At 54.9% G+C, this 21,296-nt stretch overlaps 3 protein-coding genes across 3 annotated transcripts; 2 read left to right on the top strand and 1 right to left on the bottom strand.

Annotated features, from left to right (window-relative positions):
- Positions 1 to 990: 990 nt before the first annotated feature.
- Positions 991 to 4,632, bottom strand: SCAMP5 (secretory carrier membrane protein 5; the record flags this gene model as incomplete). Its single annotated transcript, XM_082290608.1, has 6 exons — positions 4,555 to 4,632; positions 4,155 to 4,283; positions 2,327 to 2,483; positions 1,573 to 1,674; positions 1,295 to 1,412; positions 991 to 1,185 (listed from the first exon to the last, which is right to left on the bottom strand). The coding sequence occupies exons 1-6, from the start codon at positions 4,559 to 4,561 to the stop codon at positions 991 to 993; spliced, it is 708 nt and encodes a 235-aa protein (XP_082146734.1). The 5' UTR covers positions 4,562 to 4,632.
- An 8,355-nt stretch (positions 4,633 to 12,987) lies between these two features.
- On the top strand, positions 12,988 to 13,752 carry RPP25 (ribonuclease P/MRP subunit p25; the record flags this gene model as incomplete). Its single annotated transcript, XM_082290642.1, has 2 exons — positions 12,988 to 13,551; positions 13,639 to 13,752. The coding sequence occupies 2 exons, from the start codon at positions 12,988 to 12,990 to the stop codon at positions 13,750 to 13,752; spliced, it is 678 nt and encodes a 225-aa protein (XP_082146768.1).
- Positions 13,753 to 15,950: 2,198 nt separating this feature from the next.
- Positions 15,951 to 20,918, top strand: COX5A (cytochrome c oxidase subunit 5A). The gene is made up of 5 exons (XM_082290435.1): positions 15,951 to 16,234; positions 18,997 to 19,113; positions 19,649 to 19,770; positions 20,157 to 20,279; positions 20,755 to 20,918. The coding sequence occupies exons 1-4, from the start codon at positions 16,150 to 16,152 to the stop codon at positions 20,268 to 20,270; spliced, it is 438 nt and encodes a 145-aa protein (XP_082146561.1). The 5' UTR covers positions 15,951 to 16,149; the 3' UTR covers positions 20,271 to 20,279; positions 20,755 to 20,918.
- Positions 20,919 to 21,296: the final 378 nt, after the last annotated feature.

The raw sequence follows: 21,296 nt of genomic DNA on the forward strand, positions 1-21,296 counted from the left end.
ATCAGGGAGACTGCTTGGATGTGCTGGGATAGGGGGTGGCAAGATTTGACCCGCAGCCTTGCCCAAGAGTAGGTCCTCTGAGGAACGCTCTGCTGCTTTTACAGCTGCTTTTCAAAACAGAAGCCTTTAAAAAAAACAGACTCAGGATGCAGAATCTGGAATGGGATGGTTGTATCCCGCAGGGAAAACCTGTCCTTGCTCCCCAACACACACACACGCACACACACACTGGTCCTCCACGTCAAAGTGCAAACTACTCACTTACAACACCACACACTGAGAGAAGTTGTAGATCCTGAGCCAGGGTGTAGATTAGGAATCTCTTGGCTTCCAGCATATCAACAGCAGGATTGAGGGTTTCTTATCTTTTTTTTTCCCTTTTTTTTTTTCTTTTTTTTTTTTAAAATGCTAAATCAGCCAGCCACCTGCTAGTTAAAAACCAAAAGAAAAAAAGAGAATTCCCAGGATTGCTTGCCCTTGCTGAGACAGTGGCAAGTGGCTGGACACTACCAGCTGAAAGAGAAAACTCACACATGTCAAAAACCTGTGGTTCAGGGCTTATTCCAAGAAGGAAGATGGGTGCTGGTTGCTGTTTTTCCCTTTTTGGGGGTGTGGGGGGGCTTTTGGCTGATGAGGTTCTAACATACACCTATCACCACAGTAATTAAAAAACCACCACCGTACACTATTCCACAGGGAAAAAGAAGACACGTGAACGGACACTGACTACCACGCACAACAAGAGCCCTGCAGGTCAACTCACGGCCTCTTCAGAATGAAAAAGAAAGGAGAAAAGAAGAGCTCAAGACGAGAAAAATAAAAGAAAAAAAAGAAAGGAAAAATCCCAAAGGGTCTCGTTACAAAGACGGGAAAAGAACCACCATTATTGTACACTCCGACTTTCTGAGATAGCTGCAGAAACTCGGCTCAGCCTTCCTCCTCCCTTTTCCCCCCCAGCTCTTCCTCCCGAGGACAGAGTCCCGCTGCTGCTCACATCTCGTTGGAGTAGGTGTAGTTGGGGGTGGCCGAGTACTGCGTCTCGTGCTGCATCATCGCGCCCTGCGCCGCCCCCATGGCCGCGTTCTGGGCCGCCTGCTGCACGTGGGGGTTCTTCCAGGCCCCCGTGGTCCACTCCTCCTGCGCTTTGCTGAAGCTCCCACCGCTGCCCCGGTAAAACTTGTGCACCTGCAGGGAAAATCCAGAGGGGCTGAGCGCCTGCAGCTGGCACAGAGCTGCCAGGGTGGTGGCGAGGGCCACCCAAAGCAATGTGGAACCCCGGTTTTTCCTGCCATACCATGGTGAGAGCAATGAAGGAGAAGACTGCCATGGCCGTGAAGAGCACGGTGGGGATCAGCATCACCACAGCCGAGCCCACGTTGGTCCCAAAGAAGGAAATCGCTGCAATCCAGCCACTGCAAGGAGATGGAAACAACCGGTTCGTTCACCAGCTTTCCCAAAGTGCCAGCAGCCCTCCCAGCTCCTCAAACCATCTTCCCCAAGGAGAGAACCAGTAAGGAGGCTAAAACACCATGGTGACCACCCTTGTACCCAACAGGGCCGCATTTTCCTTACCAGACCCCCCATCCAGGGATCCCCACTGCCTGGATGATGCTGATCACCAGCTGGGCCATGAACGTGAAGAAGAAGGCCATGAAGCTGAAGGAGCTGTCTGTCCTGCAAGAGAAGGCTCAGTCACTCCTGCACCTCCATCCCTGCTGCACTCCAGGGGAAGGGAGATGCTCCTACGTATCAGAGCTGGCTGTGGTTTAGCAGGAGGGTGATGAAAAGCAAAATTAAAGGCGAAGGAGAAACTGCAAGAGGCTGAAAGTGGTCAAAGGGCACCTGGGAAAGGCATGGGGCACCAGACCCTCCCCACAGCTCAGTCAGCTGGGCTTGAGGACATCTGTGTTGGGACACAGCTCTCGGCTCACACCACCCCATGTGGGGAATAAATACACCCTCAGTTCTCTAGATTTGGGGATTGACCTCAGCACCATGGGTAATCCATACCAACACCTCAAGGACTCGTGGGAAAATATAAAAGATGCTTCAGGGATGAGAGGGAAAGTGGCATCTCAACTGCATCCTCACCACTGTCCCCCACCGCTGCACAGAGGCACATGGAGATTGTCCTTACATCGCCTGATTGGGGGTTTGGCCCCCAGGAAATCCCAAACACTCTGGTTTTGAAGGTTACAAAGTCAAGCTAAAGGGCTGCACAGAAAGGAATTCCCCCAGTTAGTCAGGCAATGCCCCAAGCTAAACACTGACCGTTTACGAAGGAAAACAAGGCAAAAAGAAGCCAGGCTCAGGTGCGACCACTTACTTGAAAGCTTTGTAAATAGGTCTAAACCAGCAGACATAGGAGCAGGGCGTAAAGAGAATGAGCCAGAGAATTGCCAGTCCAAAATTTACAGCTCCGCCGCCTCCAATGAGCCACGCGAGGCAGCCCACGAGATTCACCGCCAAGGTGATGCTGTTCACTGCAAACACACACACACAGAGCAGAGTAGCGCGGACGCAAGGGTGGCACTGAGACACCAAGGACCCCGACCCCAGGGTGGCGGCCTCAGGGTCTTGCCCTAGCTGGACTTCCCTTAAATTAAGCTGGGAGCACATTCCCAGGCTGGCTGGGCCAAAGGGGGCCAGGCCTCAGCTGAGTAACAGGAGGAATATCAATGTATCACTTAGAGTTGTAATTCCCTAAGCAGTTCCAGGGCTCTGAAGATTGGCAGGAGTCACATCCTCCCGCTCCTGTTGAGCCAGGACACGTTTCCACTAACAGGAGGAAACTGGAGGAATCGTGGTGAAGTTTTTTGCTTGCTCCAGATACATCTTTGCTGAAGGAGCTTGTGCAGGAGCTCCCCGAGCACCACTGAGAGCCAAAATCCTGAACTCCTGACCCCGCCTCGCCAGTTCAGGGGGTGACACATTACTCTCGCCCACCCCTGCTTGGGATCAGGCCACACAAGGGCTCCGACTATGAATCCCAGCTCAGCAGACACAGGACAAAGCAAAGAAGGCTCAGCTGCATTCTGACGCCTCCGAGTTCGGAGAATGATTCATTATTTCGACGAGAACGAAAGCCCTCCCACCGCCGCCTGCCTGAGAGCTGCAGCTGGCAAGGGAAGGAGCTCAGCTGCCCGGGCTGCCCTAAAGGACTTGGAGGGACCTTCCAGCCACTCTGTGCTGGGTGTCTGAGGGGCTGTTGGGGAGAAAATGACCAGAGAGGAGCTCTGGAGGCAGAAACCAAGGGACAGCAACTGGCTGTGGAACAAGGACCAAGCTCTGTTACATTAAGAGGAAGAACAGCCTGGCTGGGATGGGGAAGGAATTGAACACCCCCAAGAGAGCTTCCCTGGGGAAGCACAGCTTTTTTCCTGCCACTCCTTAAACACGCTAACCCTCCTGACATGATGAAGCTACCCCAGGGTCACCTTCCTGACGGGACACAGCCCCAGGGATGCCAGCCTGGGGCCATGCCAAAAGCAGGAACACACAACCTCTCTGGTGTTAGCTCAGCTCCTCCTAACCTGCCTCCAAAGCACAAGGCACTCCCTGGGCACTGATGCTTCCAAAGTTCAGGGGAAATAAATGCCTGATAAGGAACTAAGTTCTTCTAAAAAGAAATTAAATGCTGGTGCACAGCTGAGCTGTGCATGTTTCCACTTATGTTGGAGTGTGACCTCTGGCTCTATTCCCTGCCCAGGGTTGGTGAAGAAGAGAGATCCAGGACAGTTTGAAGAGCTGGAAGCTGGTGACAGCTCTGTTAGCACAGCACGGCACACAGAGGCATGCAAGAGGAACAGGCAAGCTCCGGGAAGCCTCAAGCTCCACGTTTTGGGGAGCAGGCACACCAGCCCTCCAGTCTGAGCCGTCTCCTCCTTACAGCAGGACATCAACATCACCACCAATGGCCCTGGGACACTGAGCCAGCTCCACAGCTCCATCCTGGAGGCTGGAAGGGCTGGGATCCATGGGATGCTGCAGCCCACCTCTCATTCCTGAGTTTTAACAGGAGACACCAAGGCCTGGAGGGGGAGAAGGGCTTCCCCTGACCTTGCCCTGCCCTTTCAGCTGGTGGCTCCCAGCGGAGCAGCAGCTTTGGAGAGGCAAACAAATCCCACTGGAGCCATTCCCACCCAGCTACTCACGCATCCAGAGGTAGTAAAGCCGCTTGGCCATGGTCCGGTGCTGCGGCGGAATCTCCGCATCGAAGTCCTGGTAGAAACATGGCTTCAGGGGGATGAACTTGGGCAGGGGAGGGAAGTTGTTCACCTTTTCTGCAAGGAAAAGTTTCACTGGCATCAGGCACTGCCCAGAGCTGAACAAAAGCCAAGGGGCTTCCTAAATAGCCCCAAGAACTGACAAGGTTTACACAAAAGTTAAGGATTTCCCATGGAAACCACCACCAACCTACCCCCAAAGGATCAAATTCAGCTCTCACTGGCCACACAGATCCTGCAGCCAAGGACACCCACCACTCCACTGGCGACTAACAAGGTGACGTTATGGCCAGTAAAGCCCATGATGGTCTTCAGACCCCCCCCGTACCTGCCATGCCAGCACACGCTCAGCCTCTCTGCTCCTCAGGAAAAATACTTGGGAAAAACGTGGGAGCTTTAGCAAAGCTGGAGGAGAAAGAGAGAAAATGTGATTGAAGTGGTCAGGGACCTCTGCAAAAGCCTTCACCTTCCCCCCTTGTTCCAAAACAACTCAAGGACAGCAGTTTGCTTCACTTCTGTGACACTCTGGACTGTCACACATCCAGGCTGGCACCTGGCTGGCAGCGCGATAAATCCTGGCTCCTCTGGCTCAGGCTTATGTACCAGTTAAGGAGGAAGATTACGAGAGGATCCAGTGATGTGGGGCCTCCCACTCCCAACTGACCTACATCCAGGACAGGGCCAGGTAGGACAGCAGGGAAAGGAGGTGGCTGTGGGCAGTTTGAAACCCTCGATTTCATTACTTGGTCCCAGAAGAACTTTTTAAACATTATTATTATTGCTGAATTCTAGCACAGGGGACTGACTACCTGGCTGCCTCGTAGCTGCCATCTCTGCAAGCCCAAGCCAAAAACAAGGCCAAAAAGGGAGCAGGGAAATCAGAGCAGAGAAATCAGCTGGAAAAAAAAAAATCAGTGGCGATTGTCACTAATGAGTCACTTGAGTGCCTGGCTTAACAATTACTCATGTCATTTGGCACCTCATTCCAGAGCATGCAGGTGGGAAAGGGGGGAACTCAGCATCCCAGGACCATCCCAGACGATTCCATGCTCAGCTCTGTGCCAGAAGTGAAAATTAAGGCAAATTAAAGCAAAAATTAAGACCTGAGATTTTAAATAGAAGCGTGAAGATGGCGTATCCCCACCTGCCTGCAGGTTTTGCCCTCTCCCAGTCATCCAGGCAGAGCTGGCAGCAGCCAACCCATTTCCCAGCACACAGGGTCCCGGCAGTTGGTGCCTGGGGCTCCCGGGAGGATTTGGGGGGCTCTTTCTAGGGGTCTTTTCCCACCCTTCAGCGCCAAAGACATAGGCCAGGCACCCGCCGGCAGCCCCCGAACGCTTCCATCCCGCCGGTGCTACAAAGACGAGCCCCTCGGGCGCGGTGACGTTCCCCCGGCCGCCCCTACCCCGTGTGCCGGGAGCGGGGTCACACGGCCAGGCGCACCCCGACCCGACACCTGCGCCACCTGGGGCGAAAACACCGCGATGTGGATAAATCGGGTGGGTTTTTTGCAAAATTAGGGATATGGTGGAGGGGTTGAATATGGTGGAGTGGATGGAAAAGGGGGGGGGGGGGGGGGGGCTCATCACATGGGTGATGGCACCGAGAAGAAACCCCTCTGGTGCGTGGGGTGGGTTTGGGGAGGGCAGGCAGGGCTCGGCCTCGCCGTGGATCGCTGCCCGTACGTTTCCACGCGTGAAGGGCTGCGTGCCCCACGCATCCTCACCTCAAAGCCGGCGCAGCCTCCCAGCAGCGGCCTGGATCGGGGAGAAGGGCGGCCCAACCCCCGCTCGGTCCCCGGTGCACCCACGCGTGTGCAGGGTCACCGCGGCTGCCCCCACGCCGCGCATCCCCCCCCCCCGCAACTGGGGTGCGGAGCGGGAGGTGGGTGCAAAGGGCGGTCAGCCCCCTCGGGGGCAGCATCCAGCGCCCTCACCCCGAGGCATTTCCCTTCTTCACAGCCCCGGGACTCACCACGTGATGTGACCCGTCCCGTCCCGTCCCGTCCGGTCCCCGGCGGGTGGCGGCGGCCGCCCGCCCGCCCGGTGCTGCTCCTGCCGCAGCGACCGCGCTCTCGCGAGACTGCGGCGCCGCCGCCGCCCGGGCCATGGGCAGCGCCGGGATCTCGCGAGAGCGCCCGCCGCTGTCCAGGGTCCTGATGCCCCCGGACGGAGGGGCGGGGCCGAGTGGAAGGGGCGGGGCCTACATTGGGGGCTCTATGGGGCTGGGGGCTCCATGGGGCTGGGGGCTCTATGGGGCTGGGGGCTCCATGGGGCTGGGGGCTCCATGGGGTTGGGAGTATTCTGTGGGGCTGGGGGCTCCATGGGGCTGGGAGTGCTCTATGGGGCTGGGAGTGCTCTATGGGGCTGGGGGCTCTATGGGGCTGGGAGTGCTCAATGGGGCTGGGAGTGCTCTATGGGGCTGGGGGCTCTATGGGGCTGGGAGTGCTCTATGGGGCTGGGGGCTCCATGGGGCTGGGAGTGCTCTATGGGGCTGGGAGTGCTCTATGGGGCTGGGGGCTCTATGGGGCTGGGAGTGCTCCATGGGGCTGGGAGTGCTCTATGGGGCTGGGAGTGCTCCATGGGGCTGGGAGTGCTCTATGGGGCTGGGGGCTCTATGGGGCTGGGGGCTCTATGGGGCTGGAGGCTCCACGGGGCTGGGAGTGCTCTATGGGACCTGGGGGGCTCTATGGGGCTGGGAGTGCTCTATGGGGCTGGGGGCTCTATGGGGCTGGAGGCTCTATGGGGCTGGGAGTGCTCTGTGGGGCTGGGGGCTCCATGGGGCTGGGAGTGCTCTATGGGGCTGGGAGTGCTCTATGGGGCTTGGGGGGCTCTATGGGGCTGGGAGTGCTCCATGGGGCTGGGGGCTCCATGGGGCTGGGAGTGCTCTATGGGGCTGGGAGTGCTCTATGGGGCTTGGGGGGCTCTATGGGGCTGGGAGTGCTCTATGGGGCTGGGGGCTCCATGGGGCTGGGAGTGCTCTATGGGGCTGGGAGTGCTCTATGGGGCTTGGGGGGCTCTATGGGGCTGGGGGCTCTATGGGGCTGGGGGTTCCATGGGGCTGGGAGTGCTCCATGGGGCTGGGGGCTCCATGGGGCTGGGAGTGCTCTATGGGGCTGGGAGTGCTCTGTGGGGCTGGGAGTGCTCTATGGGGCTGGGAGTGCTCTGTGGGGCTGGGAGTGCTCTATGGGGCTGGGAGTGCTCTATGGGGCTGGGGGCTCCATGGGGCTGGGAGTGCTCTATGGGGCTGGGGGCTCTATGGGGCTGGGAGTGCTCTATGGGGCTGGGGGCTCCATGGGGCTGGGAGTGCTCTATGGGGCTGGGAGTGCTCTATGGGGCTTGGGGGGTTTTAGAGGGATGGGATTTTGCGGGGCAGCGGTGCAGCAACCCCTACCCAGGGCATGGCAAGCACTGTGTGTATAGAAGACCGCCCTCTGTAGGGCAGGAGCTCTGGGGGACAGCCCCTGGGAGGGCACACAGGCTCCCTGTATGCAGGAGGCAATGGGAAGCCAGCAGGTCCCACCAGCAGGGCCAAGTTTGGGGTACTCCATGTACCATTCTGGTAGCAGTAATTAATTAATGGCTTGCATTAAGGGCAGAGGATATGTCGATTGCTTTTGCCAGCGATGCCAAGGTTAGGGTGCAGAGAGCAGGGGAAGGGACTGGATTGATTCACAGATGGGACAGGGATCAAAAGCTCCTAGAGGGGATATAAATCCCAAGTCAGCCTGAGAACCCCATAGGTTGTGTCCTTTGTCCTCAAAGTCATCACACAATGGAGTTCTGTGCACACCACTTGGACCTCCTGCCATAGTGCTTGTGAGAATATCAGTGGAGTGTTATGAAAATTACTTTATTTGACAACCAAATCTTCCTCCCTTCCCAGAGTCCAACCTCGAGGGTCATGGAGGAGCAGCAAGGACAACATCCCACCATGGGAAGATATGAACAGCTGGGCAAGGAAGCAGCCAAATCTCTTTACACCAGTGAGTCCTGGTGGCCAAACCCCCTCGGCAGGAGCACAGCATTGCTGTGGGGATGCAAGGAAGGAAACCTGGCAGGAACAGGGAAAATGCCTGCTTCACAGATGGTAAAATAAAGGGAAGCAGGAAAAACAGCATGCCACAGATGACCCCATAGCAGGGGGCCCAGCTGTCCACCCTGACCCTTTCTGGGTCTTGGACCCTGAGCTGTTCCCATAGAGAGCAGAGACCCCTGCACATCCAGCAGCAGGGAAGGAAAGGGAGGAGGGGATGGGGTAATGGATTCCCTCTCCTGCCAAGCACTGGGGCTGCTCGGAGCCTTGGAGAGCTGCTAGGGCTCTGCCTGTGGGCACTGAGCACCCTGGAGATTTGGGGCTGATTTCTTGTCCCTTCTTATCTTTTGAGCATTCTCTCACCTAAATTTCCTCCCCACCTGCATCTCTGCTGCCTCAGGTCCCTCAGCACCTTCCCATCCCACTGAGGCTTTGGGACTGGTCACCTACAGAGCTAATCCTTGCCCTCAGCACTACCACATTCCTGTCTGCCTGCAGGTTTCCCAGTCGGGGATATTCAGGAATCAAATGGATGTGTGCTCCCCTCCTTCACAGGGATTGCCTGGAGAGCCAAGGGATAGCAGAGGGAAGAGCCTCCCTGCCCATCCCACACTCCCTAAGCAAGGCAGGCTGAGGAGGATGGGCAGGTCCAAAGAAAAGGCTGGATCAAGCAGCAAATTCCCAGCAAATTCCCTTGCTCAAATTTTTTTTTTTTTCCTTGCTCAAAAACAAGGAAATCAATCCACAGGTCCAGTTTAGGGTCAGTCTATAGGTTGGAGTCCAGACCAGCTGCAGCTAACCCAGAGACCAGTCCTGACACAGCTCAGATTAGGACCAAGATCCCTGGGTTGAGCTTAAAAAGAGCTCCTGGGCCACAGGCAGGGTGTGGGTGGGGGTCCCAGGTGGGGTTGGTGAGGAACATTCAGGTTTATTAATGCCCTCAGGGTCCTTACAATATCTCTCTGCTCATCATGCTGGAGCTCTGCAAAGGGATTTGTCTTATGAAAGGGATTTTTCCCTTTTCTTTTACTGTTGGGCTATTCAAAATGAGGATTATCTTGAGCTCTGTAATTTTCTGCTTACCGTAGGGATAAGGACTCAGCCAGCAGAGAGCTGGTTCCACCCCAGGATGCTCCAAGGCATCTTGACAGCCCCTGCACCCTGGGGTGCATCATCAGGGGGCTGCTCCTGGGAAGCAGCAGCTCCAGGACCCTGGTTAGGATTGGGGCCGGGGATCCCTGCAGCTGTGGCATCCTGGGGGTCCCTCTGTACCCCTTCTGCCGGGGTTACAATCAGCCCTGGCATCAGCCTGCTGCCGAGTGCAACGTGATGAGAGAGGCTGAGACCTGAGCTGGGCCGATGTGACGCAGAGATGGGCGATGGCACCGAGACTTTCCTTGTATCGGATGCTTCCACTTTCCGTCCTGTTCCTGAGCACGGCCACCTTGGATGAAAGAAAATATAGAGAGGGCAGGTGGAGGACAGGGGCTCGGGTTACTGCTCCTCTCCAGCTGCCCTGATCGCCATTAGGAATATGTTTCTGGAGTTTTTTTCCCCACTTTTCCAGGTTTGGCTGGGCTCCATGCCGTGCTCAGCAGCCCTCTCCATTCTTGCCACCACCAGCTCTCCTCTTGGCTGCTGTCCCAAATAGCTCTTCCAGTCTCACACCTCCTGTGGGGTTGGGACCAGGCAAAAGGGTCCTGCAGGGATTTGCAACTCCTCTGGCATGGGGTTGGGATGGCACTGGGAGGCTCAGAGAGAAACTGTAATGGAAAAAGGGAAGAAGAAACCACTCCGTGGGTCCCACTGGAACCAGAGTGGCTGCTCAGGAAGGACAGACGGACAATACTCAGGGTGTAATTCCTTTACTCTTATTTTTTCACCATTCCTGCCTTTCTCGTTTGCTGCTTCTTCATTTTAAAGGACTCCCCATCCTCCTTTCCAGTTTTTGTTTGCCTGATCCCCCACGGCTGGAGCTGTCTGTGCCTTTGTCCCCCCATCCCTGCTTTCCCTCTCCCACCCTGCTGAGCTCATTTCAGCTATTCCTTGGCTTGGAGTAACCCATCCACTCTGTTGTCCTCCAACAAATAAGCTGACAGGCTAATGAATGGCTTCGGATGGTAATTAGCAACGGAGTTGCTAATAATGAATTTCATTTACATTTTAAGTGCTGCAGAGGGAAAATAAGCCCCTGTCATTAATGGCCCCCCTGCTCCCAGCGCAGCCTTGCCCTTGGGGGGAGCGCACCCTCTGGAAGCCTTTCCGTGATTGCACCTCTCCCGCCTCCATTTCGGAGGCTGCGATAAGCAGAGTTCGTTAAGCAGCAATTAGAGACGGGGGAGAAGCTGCTGCCGCTTCCATCATCCGATGGTGGGGAAGCGCCACGATGCCATGGAAAATGGGCCATGGGAGGCAGGAGCTGGTTCTGGGCCAGGAAAGAAGGGCTGGATGGTTCAGCCGGCACCAGGGATTCACGTGGCTTGCCCAGAGCCTTGGAGCTGTCAGCCCTCCATGTCCATGTAACCCTCCCAGGGTACCTGGATAATGACCCTGAGGGATTTCTCAGTCGCTAAAATCCTTCCCGATTATTTCCCCAGGGGTTTAGCACATTTTGAAGGCAGGAATTTCCCTGACGGGTTTAATCCATCCCTGCCTGCCTGAGGAAGGAGCCAAGTGCCTTCTGCAAGGATGCCATAAAGTGTTGTCAATGGAAAGATGGAGAAATATCATTGTTTTGTCTTGTAGCAGTGAGGAATCCACGGTGGGAGCACAGGGAATAGGTATGCTCACTACTGCAGAGCACCAGAAGGGACTTAGGAATGCTCAAAGCCTGGATCTGGTGCTGGGAGTGAGCCTGGGAGCGCTGCCTGCGCTGCCTCAGTTTCCCTCTCTGTGCCCAAGGGGCCTCAGGGAGGGTTAGATGGATTGGGAAACAATGCTCTGCATCTCCTGGGGTTTTCCAGCACACTGCTCATAGATGGAGGATCCCATCCCACCCCATCCCACCCCATCCCATCCCACCCCATCCCATCCCATCCCACCCCACCCCATCCCACCCCATCCCACCCCATCCCACCCCATCCCATCCCACCCCATCCCATCCCATCCCACCCCATCCCATCCCATCCCATCCCATCCCATCCCACCCCATCCCATCCCATCCCATCCCATCCCACTGCCCACAGAGCCCCCGCCCCAGACCCCAATCCAGTGGTTGGATCAGGGGGTGTCCCATATCCACCCCCAGAAAGCTGCTTTGGGGACCACGGGGATGTGGGATTCACCCCGGATGGGATGTGACAGCCACATCCTGCCTTCACCTCCACGGACATGGGATCGATTGATTTATTTATTCATGTATCTTTGCAAGCCCTGCTCCAAGTGAAACCAATCCAGGGGCCTCCAGAGGCCGATAAGATTTGACTGCAAGTCAATACTCACATGTCTTTCCACTGTGCAATGATCCCCCGGCCGGCGGGGCGGGAGGGGACAGGCAGGTGACAGGGGCGGGCAGAGGGCCAGCCTGGGGCAGGGATGTCGCCTCTGCCCCGGGAAGGGATTGGGGGCAGGAAGGGGACATCTCGTGGCCTGCAACAGGGATTTTCTGGGATTGATTGCCAGTACATGTAATGGTGAGCCCACAGTGGGCAGCTCCTCATTGGGGATGTGGAGATGAGTGAGGGACAGGGACTGGGGGAGCAGCGGGGAGAGGGAGGGATGGGGAAGGAGGAGGAGCGGGGGAGAGAAAGAGAAATCGCCCGTGAAAACCAGCTCTGCCACGGCATCTGCTCCTCAGAGCTTTGGGAATTGAGAATTTTCCTGCCAGCAGAGCCAGGGCTGAGGATGCAGGGTGTTGGGGGGAGCAGAGCCCTGGCACACTCGATGCATGCCCGGCTGCGATGCCATCTGCCAGGCTTTCTCCTGGCTGTGGGTCCCAGTGGCTTCTCTGATGGCTAATAAGGGTTGAGCTCAGGCTCCAAAGTACTTCCCGAAGTACCTGCTGCATCTCTGCACCATCCCTGTGCACAGCATGGCTGGAATTCCTCATCCCTCTGGGAATGCTGCAGGGCAGGCAGGCAGGGTGACATTTGCAGTTAGCAGTGGGTGTCCTTGAGAGGAGCGAGCTCCGAGAGAAGGGACTAGGTTCTCTTTAAGGGGGCAGGACTTTGGGAACATCATGAAGGCAAGAGTGAGCTTCTCCCTCTGCCTTCCACCCTCCCCTCCTTCCCTTCCCTTCCCTGTTCTGGGACAGAGACCTGGGTTCCCTGCCCTCCCCTTTGCCTGGCAGGGATGAAGGCAGGAGCTGGGTGCTGGCATGGGCGGCTGAGCAGGGGAGGAGGAGGAGGGGAGGAAGGGGAGGGAGAGGGGGAGGATCTGCTAATTACACAGAACAGCTCTGGGGGCTGCTGAAGTCCAGAATGAAGCAAAGAGCAGCAGAAGCGAGTGCTGCAGTGGGAGCGCAGGAGCCCAAGCATCACCGAGAGCTGGAGCCGGCTGTTATCCCTGCTGGGAGCAACTGGGAGCACCCAGGGGATCCTGCAGCCCTGTCTCCCACAGAAGACAGCCTCTGGCACTGCCACCAAGCCCACTGCCAGCCTCCAGAGAGCCGAGGGGAAGGGGCTGGTGGTTGCAGGACGCAGGGCTGGGCTGGAGGGCAGCAAGGTCAGCCCTGCCATGGTCACGGGGGGCTAGGAGCCTGTGTGGATCCACCACGAAGAGGTGAAGGATGGCTGCTGAAGGAGGGAGAGCCAAGCCCGTCGCCCAGTCCAGGATGGAGAACTTCCGAAAGGTGAGGACCTCTGAGGAGGAGATGCCATTGCCCTTCCCAGACCTGCCCCCGGACGTGGTGGAGATGAAAGTGAAGGAGGGCAGCAAGATCAGGAACCTGATGAACTTCGCCATGGCCCAGATGGAGCTGAAGGGCAGACGGCAGATTGTGTTCAGCGGCTGCGGCAGGGCAGTCACCAAGACCATCACCTGCGTGGAGATCATGAAGCGCAAGCTGGGAGGGCTCCACCAGGTCACCAAGGTACGCTACAAAACCGTGCTGGAGGTCTGGGAGAACCAGGACCCACCGCCCGACGGCCCTGCACAGAACCTGACTGTCCACAAGAACGTCCCCTCCATCTGCATCCTGCTCTCCCGAGACCCCCTGGATCCCAACCAGACGGGATACCAGCCCCCGGAGCCCCGGCACGAGGCGGGAGAAGACACATTGGGATCCTCTGCCAAGGGGCTGAAGCGGCCATTGCCGCCTCCCCACGAGGAGCTGCTGCCCAAGAAGCTGCAGGTACAGGTGTCTGACAGCCCCAGGGGCTCGGGGACCACCACTGGCCAGCTGGACCACTGACCCCACCGCCTCCACCCCACCAGCCAGGTATCGAGGCAGGAATATACACTCATTCCGGGGTCACCAGTGGGCTGCAGGCTCCCCCTGACCTGTCCCCACTTGCTGCTCCTTGACCCTTGTGGATGGGAGAGATTGGCATGAGGGTTAAAGGGTTAAACCCACCATCTCTTGGTTATGGATTGAAGCAGGTGAGGATGTGGGGGGGAGCTGGTGACCTCTAATTCAGCCACCCAGGGACACCGTGACCACTAGCCACATCCTGCAACGACTCTCACGGAGCCAGAGCAGCTGAGGGGTGCCAGAGCATCACCACCGCTCCCCACTGCAATGCTTCATCCTTCAGGAGAGACGGGTTTGCCCCAAGCTTGTTGGAATGAAACCTTCTTCATCAAACCCGTTGCTGAGGAGATGTCAGGGTTATTAATGCCGGGCTCGCCATCCCACGGGGATGGGAAAAAAACCACCCAAACAAGCACAGGGGTTGCTCCCTCCCTGCACCCACAGAGCCAAGCACTGCACTGTGCTGCCTGCCTGTGGGACAGCACAAGGAAATAAAACAACCCACATCGGATACTCTGGTCTGGAGTCGGGGGAAACCATGGTGTGGGGGGCTGGGGGCAGCGGGAGTGTTGGGTGGGTGGTTGTTGTGACTGGATGCAGTGCCCAGCACAGGATGAGGAGGTTTGGGGGTCGTGCCTTGGCTGCAGAGCTCTTCGGAGCAAAATCCCTGCTACTTCCAGGGGGTAAAGGGAAATGAATGGACAATAAAAGCTCTTTAGAAATAGTTGAGATATATCTACGGGAAAATGGGGGGACCATCTTGGCTGCTGGCCGTGGCACGGATCAGCACAGTGAAGGCTGCTGCCAACCCAGGACAAGGGGAGCCAGCCAAACTCTGTCCCTTGGAAGAACGGGATTGGGGTCTCCTGTGCCGGCACAGCAGCACCCGGCAAAACCCCAGTTCCAGCAGGGGCAGGGGAGGTTTGGGGGATGGGTTATGAGATGCCAAGCCCTGATCCGCCTGGTTCCCTCAGCCCGGCGCCCAGGGGCACTGCGGGATGAATCAATCGGTATTAAGAAGCAAACCCTTCCTAAAACCCATGTATGAGGGATTCTCTGGCTGCAGCTGCCTTATCTCCCTGCCTCACTCCTGCTCTCCAGGGACAGCCAGCATTCCCTCTTTGTCAAGGGCTTGCTTGGCTGGGAGCGGGAATGAAAGGAGAGGAGGAGGAGGAGGAAGCAAGGTCTGTTTTGTGTAGCAATGACCTTATTATCTCCCTCAGCAGGCAGCTGCTCCTCGGGCCAGAGGCTTGTGCTTATCTGCCCTGCTGCAGATTGATTCCCTTCACTTGAACATTAATTTCCAACTGGTTTTTTTATGTTAATGATCTTTTTTTTTTTGTGGGTTTGGGGCTGGGAAAGCTTTGGGCTCTGTCCCATCCAGCTCTTCCCATTTCTTTCTCCAGCGCAGAACCCATTCAGGATCAACCCTCCACACCACACAGGAGCACCAGGTGCAGGCTCCTACCCCAAATACCTTAAAAATAACGAATAAAATTAATTAATAAACCTGTAATTAATAAATCCCTCTGTAAACACTCTAATCAGAGCCTGAAGACTGTGGGAGCCACACCGTTGAACACTAGCAGCCCTTCACTTCCAGTGCTGACACTTCACATTTCTCTGAGCAGGGAAAAAAAATAAAAATCACTTATTTCTCCTCATTTTGTTAATGTGCAAAATTATTTTAATTGATTTCATAGGTAGGTCATTTCCAATCACGGAGGCAGCACTGGGGATTTTACTCTCCTTGCTTTGCTGGCTGTGGACTGATGGCTTCCTGCATGAGAAAATAATGACTGTAACCCAAAAAATTAAGTACTTAAAACAGGATGATGGTATCAGGGGACATGGAGATTGGAATAATCACGATGGTTTTGTGCGGCACTGCTGAGGCACAGCCCCAGGGACGATTTTTGGGGCGATTTCGTACCCGGGTCGGTGCAGCAGTCCACGGTGTGGGGACAGGGACACTTTCAGAGAGACGCGGAGCTGGCGGACGCGGCAGCTGAGTCTGTCTGAGCCCACTCCTCTCACAGGGACCGAGTCGGGGGGGTGTCCATTGGTAGGGACGAGGAGGCTGCACTGGAACCACAGCTGCATGGCCTCGGCTAAAGGGGGGCAGCAACAGCCAGAACCCCCCCAAACCCCTCAAAAACGAGCCCGATCACTCCCACAGCAGCCTTCATTGCGCTGCTCGCTGAAGTGAGGGACTCCCCGTAGCCGCTCCCCTCACGCACAAAATGGCGGCCGGCCCCGCCCCAAGATGGCGGCGGTCCCGCCCCTCCGCGCCCCCAGCCCGTCCCCGCGGCCTCCCGCCCTCCCGCGCTGCCGGTCCGTCCCCGCCGCGCCGCCGTACCCGCCTCCGCGGCCCCCCCGGCCCTCACCTCCGTCCCTCCCTCCCTCCCGGTGCGGTGCGGGAGCCAGCGGCGCGCTCCCGGTGCCCGGTGCTGTCTCCCTCCCTCACTCCCCGCCGCCATGCTGGCCGCCAGCGCCTCTCTCCTCCGCCGCTGCGCTGTCTCCGGCCTCCGCTCTGCCGTCCGCCGGCCCGCCGGCCCAGCAGGTGAGCGGCCGCACGCGTTTCCGTCCCTCCCGCCGCGATGCCGCCGCGGTTCGCCCCCGGGGTCCCGGCCCGGTGCGGTGTGAGGCGGCGGGGCCCGGCGTGTCCTTGCGGTGACCCTGCGGCCTAGCGCGGGCCGCCCCCGCCGCTGCGGCCGCCGCCACCGGGTCCCCCTCGCCGGTACCGGCTCAGGGGGCACCGGGCACCTCCCGCGGCTGCAGCGGGGGGCGGCGGCGCTTTCTCTGCAGCCCCTGCCAAGGTGACATTGATGGAGGGCAGCGGTGACCTCCGCAGCACCGAGGCGCCGGCCACCCCCGGGCCTGCTCCAGCTCCGCTCCAGCCCTCACCATCCTAATTAACACCCCAATTAATTTTATTTATAATATTAACACCTTATTAACGCCCCAGTTAATAGGGAAAGGAGGAGGACTAGCCCGAGGCCGCGTGGTGTGATGGTGGCCAGGGCTGGAAGACAGAGACTGCAGAGAACACACTGTCTGTGCATCGCAATTAATAGCTAATTAACTTCTGCATCATAGTTAATAGCTAATTAATGGACACTAATAATGCTTGGAGACTTTTGTGTGCCTCTGCTGCGGCACGTGTGAGTTAAACAGCTGCCTTAGGGAGCCTGTCGCTGAGTCTTTTTAAGTAACAAGCACAGGATTTCCTAGATGCTGCGTAAAACCTTTGGTCTTTTGCTATTTTAAATCCACTGAAAGTCTTTGCTCGCTGCTGCTTTGAGCTGCTGAACCCCGGCTGCTTGTGGGCCTCATTTCCAGCAGGCTCTGTGATCTTTTCCAAAGTCTTGCGTTACAAACATCCCACTTAAAACTGCTGCAACCCTTTTGCTTTCAGGTGGCCTTGGGGGGGATTGTGTTGCTGCAAAACCTTCCCTGTGTAGTCCCTGGGCTCCTCGTTCCCAGATTTTCAGTAAATTCATGTTTTTCTTCGTGTCTATTTTTGTTCTGTGCTCATTACCAGAGAAAACTGGCCAATTCCAGCCCTTGCAATGAAGCTTTAGTATGTTTTTGTGTCATGTTAGGTGATTTTAGGCTTCTCAGGCTCTTAATGCCTGTTGAGTTCACTTTAAAGTAAAGGTACTTGCCCTTTGTTCTTCCTTGAGTTGGGAATCTCTGCTTGGATAACACACACACGTCATGTGTGTGACAGTGACCTTGATGGACCCCGCTGAAACTCAGGGCAGAGGGACTGTCAGAGTCCAGTCTCCAAACACAGATATAAACGTTCCTGTGGAAAACACAGGGTGCAAAAGAACCGTAGCAGCAATTGAAAAACACACCCTGGAAATCCAGAGTTTTAATTCTTCTGGTCTGTATTTGCCTCCTGCATCCAGGGAATGGTTTTGTTGAGGAAAGACTTCAGATTTTGACTTAAAGATGGCATTTCAGCATTTCAGTTTAGGCTTTTATCCAGCTGAGATTTGCTGTAGGATTCTCCATGGGACTTTCTTTCTGTTTAGGAAAAATAAGGATTCTCCTTCAACCAGCTGAAACCTGAAGGGTTTTCAGCAGTGTTCTGGGAGCAGGAGCATTTACAGAGCCCTGCTCTTGCTCTGAGCTCAGCTGTGCAGGTGATTTATTGCAGAAAGCAGGGTCAGAGGTCTGCTTTGGAGCTGGGGAAAGGAGGGGGAATTTCCCTACAGAAGCCAAAAGAGCATTTTAATTCTGGCTTGGCCTGTTATGTACTTTTCCATAGCTAAAATAAATAAAGCTATTTTTGTGCTTCCGTTGCATCAACCAGGATTGTAGCTGAAATGTTGGACCAGGTTAAATTTTGTTAAAAAAGCAGATTGCCTGCTAATTGGGCTGTCATTAATGAGACCAAAGAGAAGTGTATCAGCAAAAATACAACCCAGTTCTAGTTTGTTTTTTTTTTTTTTTTAATAAAACTCCATAGTTGATCAGTGACAGTGGTTCATGCTGGGTTAAGAAAGAAAAAGTCAGGAGCTAAATTTGACTTCTGTGAAGCAGAGCTTTGAGCTCCAAGGTTGTATCTGATGGGCGACCTCTCTGCAAATATTAGTGGAGTGAGATTAGCAGTGGGGAAAGGACGCACCAGGCTTGTGGTCCTTTAGTTTAGGTATCTTGGAGAAATGTTCCAACCTTTGTGGGGTAAAAAAAGACAAGTTCATCCAAAAAACCAGGAATTTGTGATAGTGCTGAGTGAAAAAATGAGTTAATAACCATATCAGACTAGTTTGTGCATTAGCATACAATCTGCTTTTGTGATTAATTATCAAAAATTAATGCAGTTGCAGCCCTGAGATCCAGGAGTTTTCTCTTGGATAGACACAGAGTGACCATTTTTTTTCCTCCTTCAGCCCTTCTGGTGGAGGGAATATTTCTCATCCCTTTGCTTTTGAGAGCCTTTGTAGGAATTGCATGGAATTTTGTTGATGAAGGATGTGCATGTTGAAGCTTCTCTGGCTCACTTGGCCTTACAGAATACCAGAAAACCTCTTAAGGACTGGTATCCAGAGTTGATTTTTGTGTGTGTTACTCCTGCTCTGACCAATGCTCTGGGAACACTTTGGAAGTCTGATGTGCGAAAAAACAGACACTTTGCCACAACACAAACTGTGGTATTTAATAACTTACATCCACCCAGTGCTCATCCAGGACTGATCCAGAGTGACTGTAACAAGGGAAATCCGTATTTTATGGCTTCTGGCTTCTTGGTCAGGACTAAAGTAGTGTTACTTCCCTTTTGCTCCAAGTTTGTTCCTTTTTTTCTGGATTCAGCTGTGCTTCCTGCCCGCTGCTACTCTCACGGGTCACAAGAGTCAGATGAAGAATTCGATGCTCGCTGGGTGACGTATTTCAACAAGCCAGATATTGATGCCTGGGAGCTCAGGAAAGGTACGTTGAAGAACAGGGAAGCGTAACCTGCAGTAAATACAAGTTTTGTGACCAGAAATAACAACTTTACTTGGCATTTTGCGGACTCCCCGTCCCTGAAAGTGTCCAAGGCCAGCTCAGACAGGACTTGGACTAACGTGGTCTCCAGGTTAACCAGGAGGTATCCCTGCCTATGACAGAATGGTGGACTAGATGGTCTTTGAGGTTCCAACCCAAACTATTCCACGATTTTAACACCTGGATGGGAGGGAGAGTAACATTTGCTCCAAGGAGAGTGTGCTTGGGCTGTACTACGCTCATTTTTCTTCTGCCTTTGCAGTGGAGTTGCCAAGTTTTATTAAACTTCCCCAGTTAGGCCTTAAAAATGTGGTTGCATAAGCAGGTAATTGCAGCCAGAGGATCATTCCAGCAGCACCTGGCTGACGAGGTGTTGGCTTTTTGTACTGGAGAGGAAGGGAATAGACAGCAAGGGGTTCCTTTTGAGGGCATGACAAGCTGGTTCCAAGTTCCCCATGTTGTTTCCTTGTCTCCACAGGCATAAACACACTGGTGAGTTATGACCTGGTCCCAGAGCCCAAAATCATCGACGCGGCTCTGAGGGCCTGCAGACGGTTAAATGACTTTGCCAGCGCTGTCCGCATCCTAGAAGTTGTAAAGGTGGGTGGAGCTGCTCTGTTCCCACAGCTAGAGCCTGGCAGCAGGGGAGTTTGCCCTGGCTTTTTCCTGCTGCAAAGGGAAACCACACTTTCCTGCTGTCAGAATCAATGGCTCTGTGATGAGCACGAAGCTTCCTGGCTTCCTGAGGGACTGAGTGTTGGGCTGGCTGGGAGCTGTAACTCAGAAAGCTGTCCTGGAAAACACCTTAAACCAGCTCCTTGAAACCTGAATCCAGCCTCCCCAGGGAGTTAAGAGAAGCCAGGGCTTTTATTTCAGCCCTAGAGGCCAGGAGCTCTGCTCTGCCACAAGCCAGGGCTGAGGTAGGAGGCTTTGGAGATGTGCGTGTTGAAATAACTCAATTTTTTGGTTTTTGGGATTTTTTTCAGGACAAGGCAGGACCCCACAAGGAAATCTATCCTTACGTTATCCAGGAGCTTAGACCAACTTTGAGTGAACTTGGAATCTCCACTCCAGAGGAACTGGGCCTGGACAAAGCATAAACCTTGTTGGTAAGGTTTGATGTTGCTTCCCAGACTCTTGGCATGGGACTACTGTACCCCAAAACCCCTGGTAAGACAGGATAGGCAAGACCTAATGTGCTGTAATCCCAGACTAAAATTAAGCCCTAAATAAAAATTCTCACGGAAGTGAAGCCTCTTAGCTCAGTTTCCTTAGGAGATGACCAGTGTCATATTCTTTTTTTAAATATTATGCTTAGAATAGAGGTACTGCATGTCAGACTGCTGCAAATAGTACTTGATTCTGGAACTCTTAAGTCCTGGGATACAGTGTCTCAGTGCCAGGGGTCTTGAATCAGCTGTGCTGGGAATGCAGTACCTGCATTTTTGAGCTGAGGGTCGTTAAAAAGGGCTTTGAGGGTAAGAGGGATGGGAATAACTCACTTGGGACCTCATGGAAACTTTGTGGAGATACTGGGCTGCTTCTTTAATGGCTTGGTTTTTTTCCTGTTCTTTTCTATTCCAGATGCATTACTCAAGCGTTTTACTGATGCTACCTGATTGTACACAGTCACCTGGAGAGACAAACCTTAAATCTCACCTGAAATAACTGCTTCCTTTATTGAGTCACAGTGTAAGTGCTGTGGAGTTGGGCCTAATAAAGGAAAAACGGGTTGGTTTGATGTGGTACCAGTGCCTCGTGTGGTTATTTCTTGTTGCTTTCATAGGGAAAAAGAAGGAACAAACCATAAACGTGCTCTTAGGAGCTTATAAATTGTTACTCTGCAAAGCCTGTGTCCAGAGCCTTCCCAGGCACCTGGCTCTGGGAGGGGAAGAGAAGGAGCTGTTTGGAGGGCATGGCGACCTCCCTGTATGCACAGCTTTGGGGAGGAGGAGAACAAGGACTTGGAGGAGGCGTTTCCCTGGGATGATGTCCGAAGCCTCAGACGTGGGTCGGAGGCTCCTGTTTGCGAGGGTCATGTCCTCACTGGCAAGGGGATCTGTTCTGGGATAGATACTGTCCCCATTTTCCACCTCAGCTCTGGCCCAGGCAAGGGCTTGGGAAAG

This window comes from Coloeus monedula, assembly GCF_965178545.1.
Source record: "Coloeus monedula genome assembly, chromosome: 14".
NCBI classification, from domain to species: domain Eukaryota; kingdom Metazoa; phylum Chordata; class Aves; order Passeriformes; family Corvidae; genus Coloeus; species Coloeus monedula.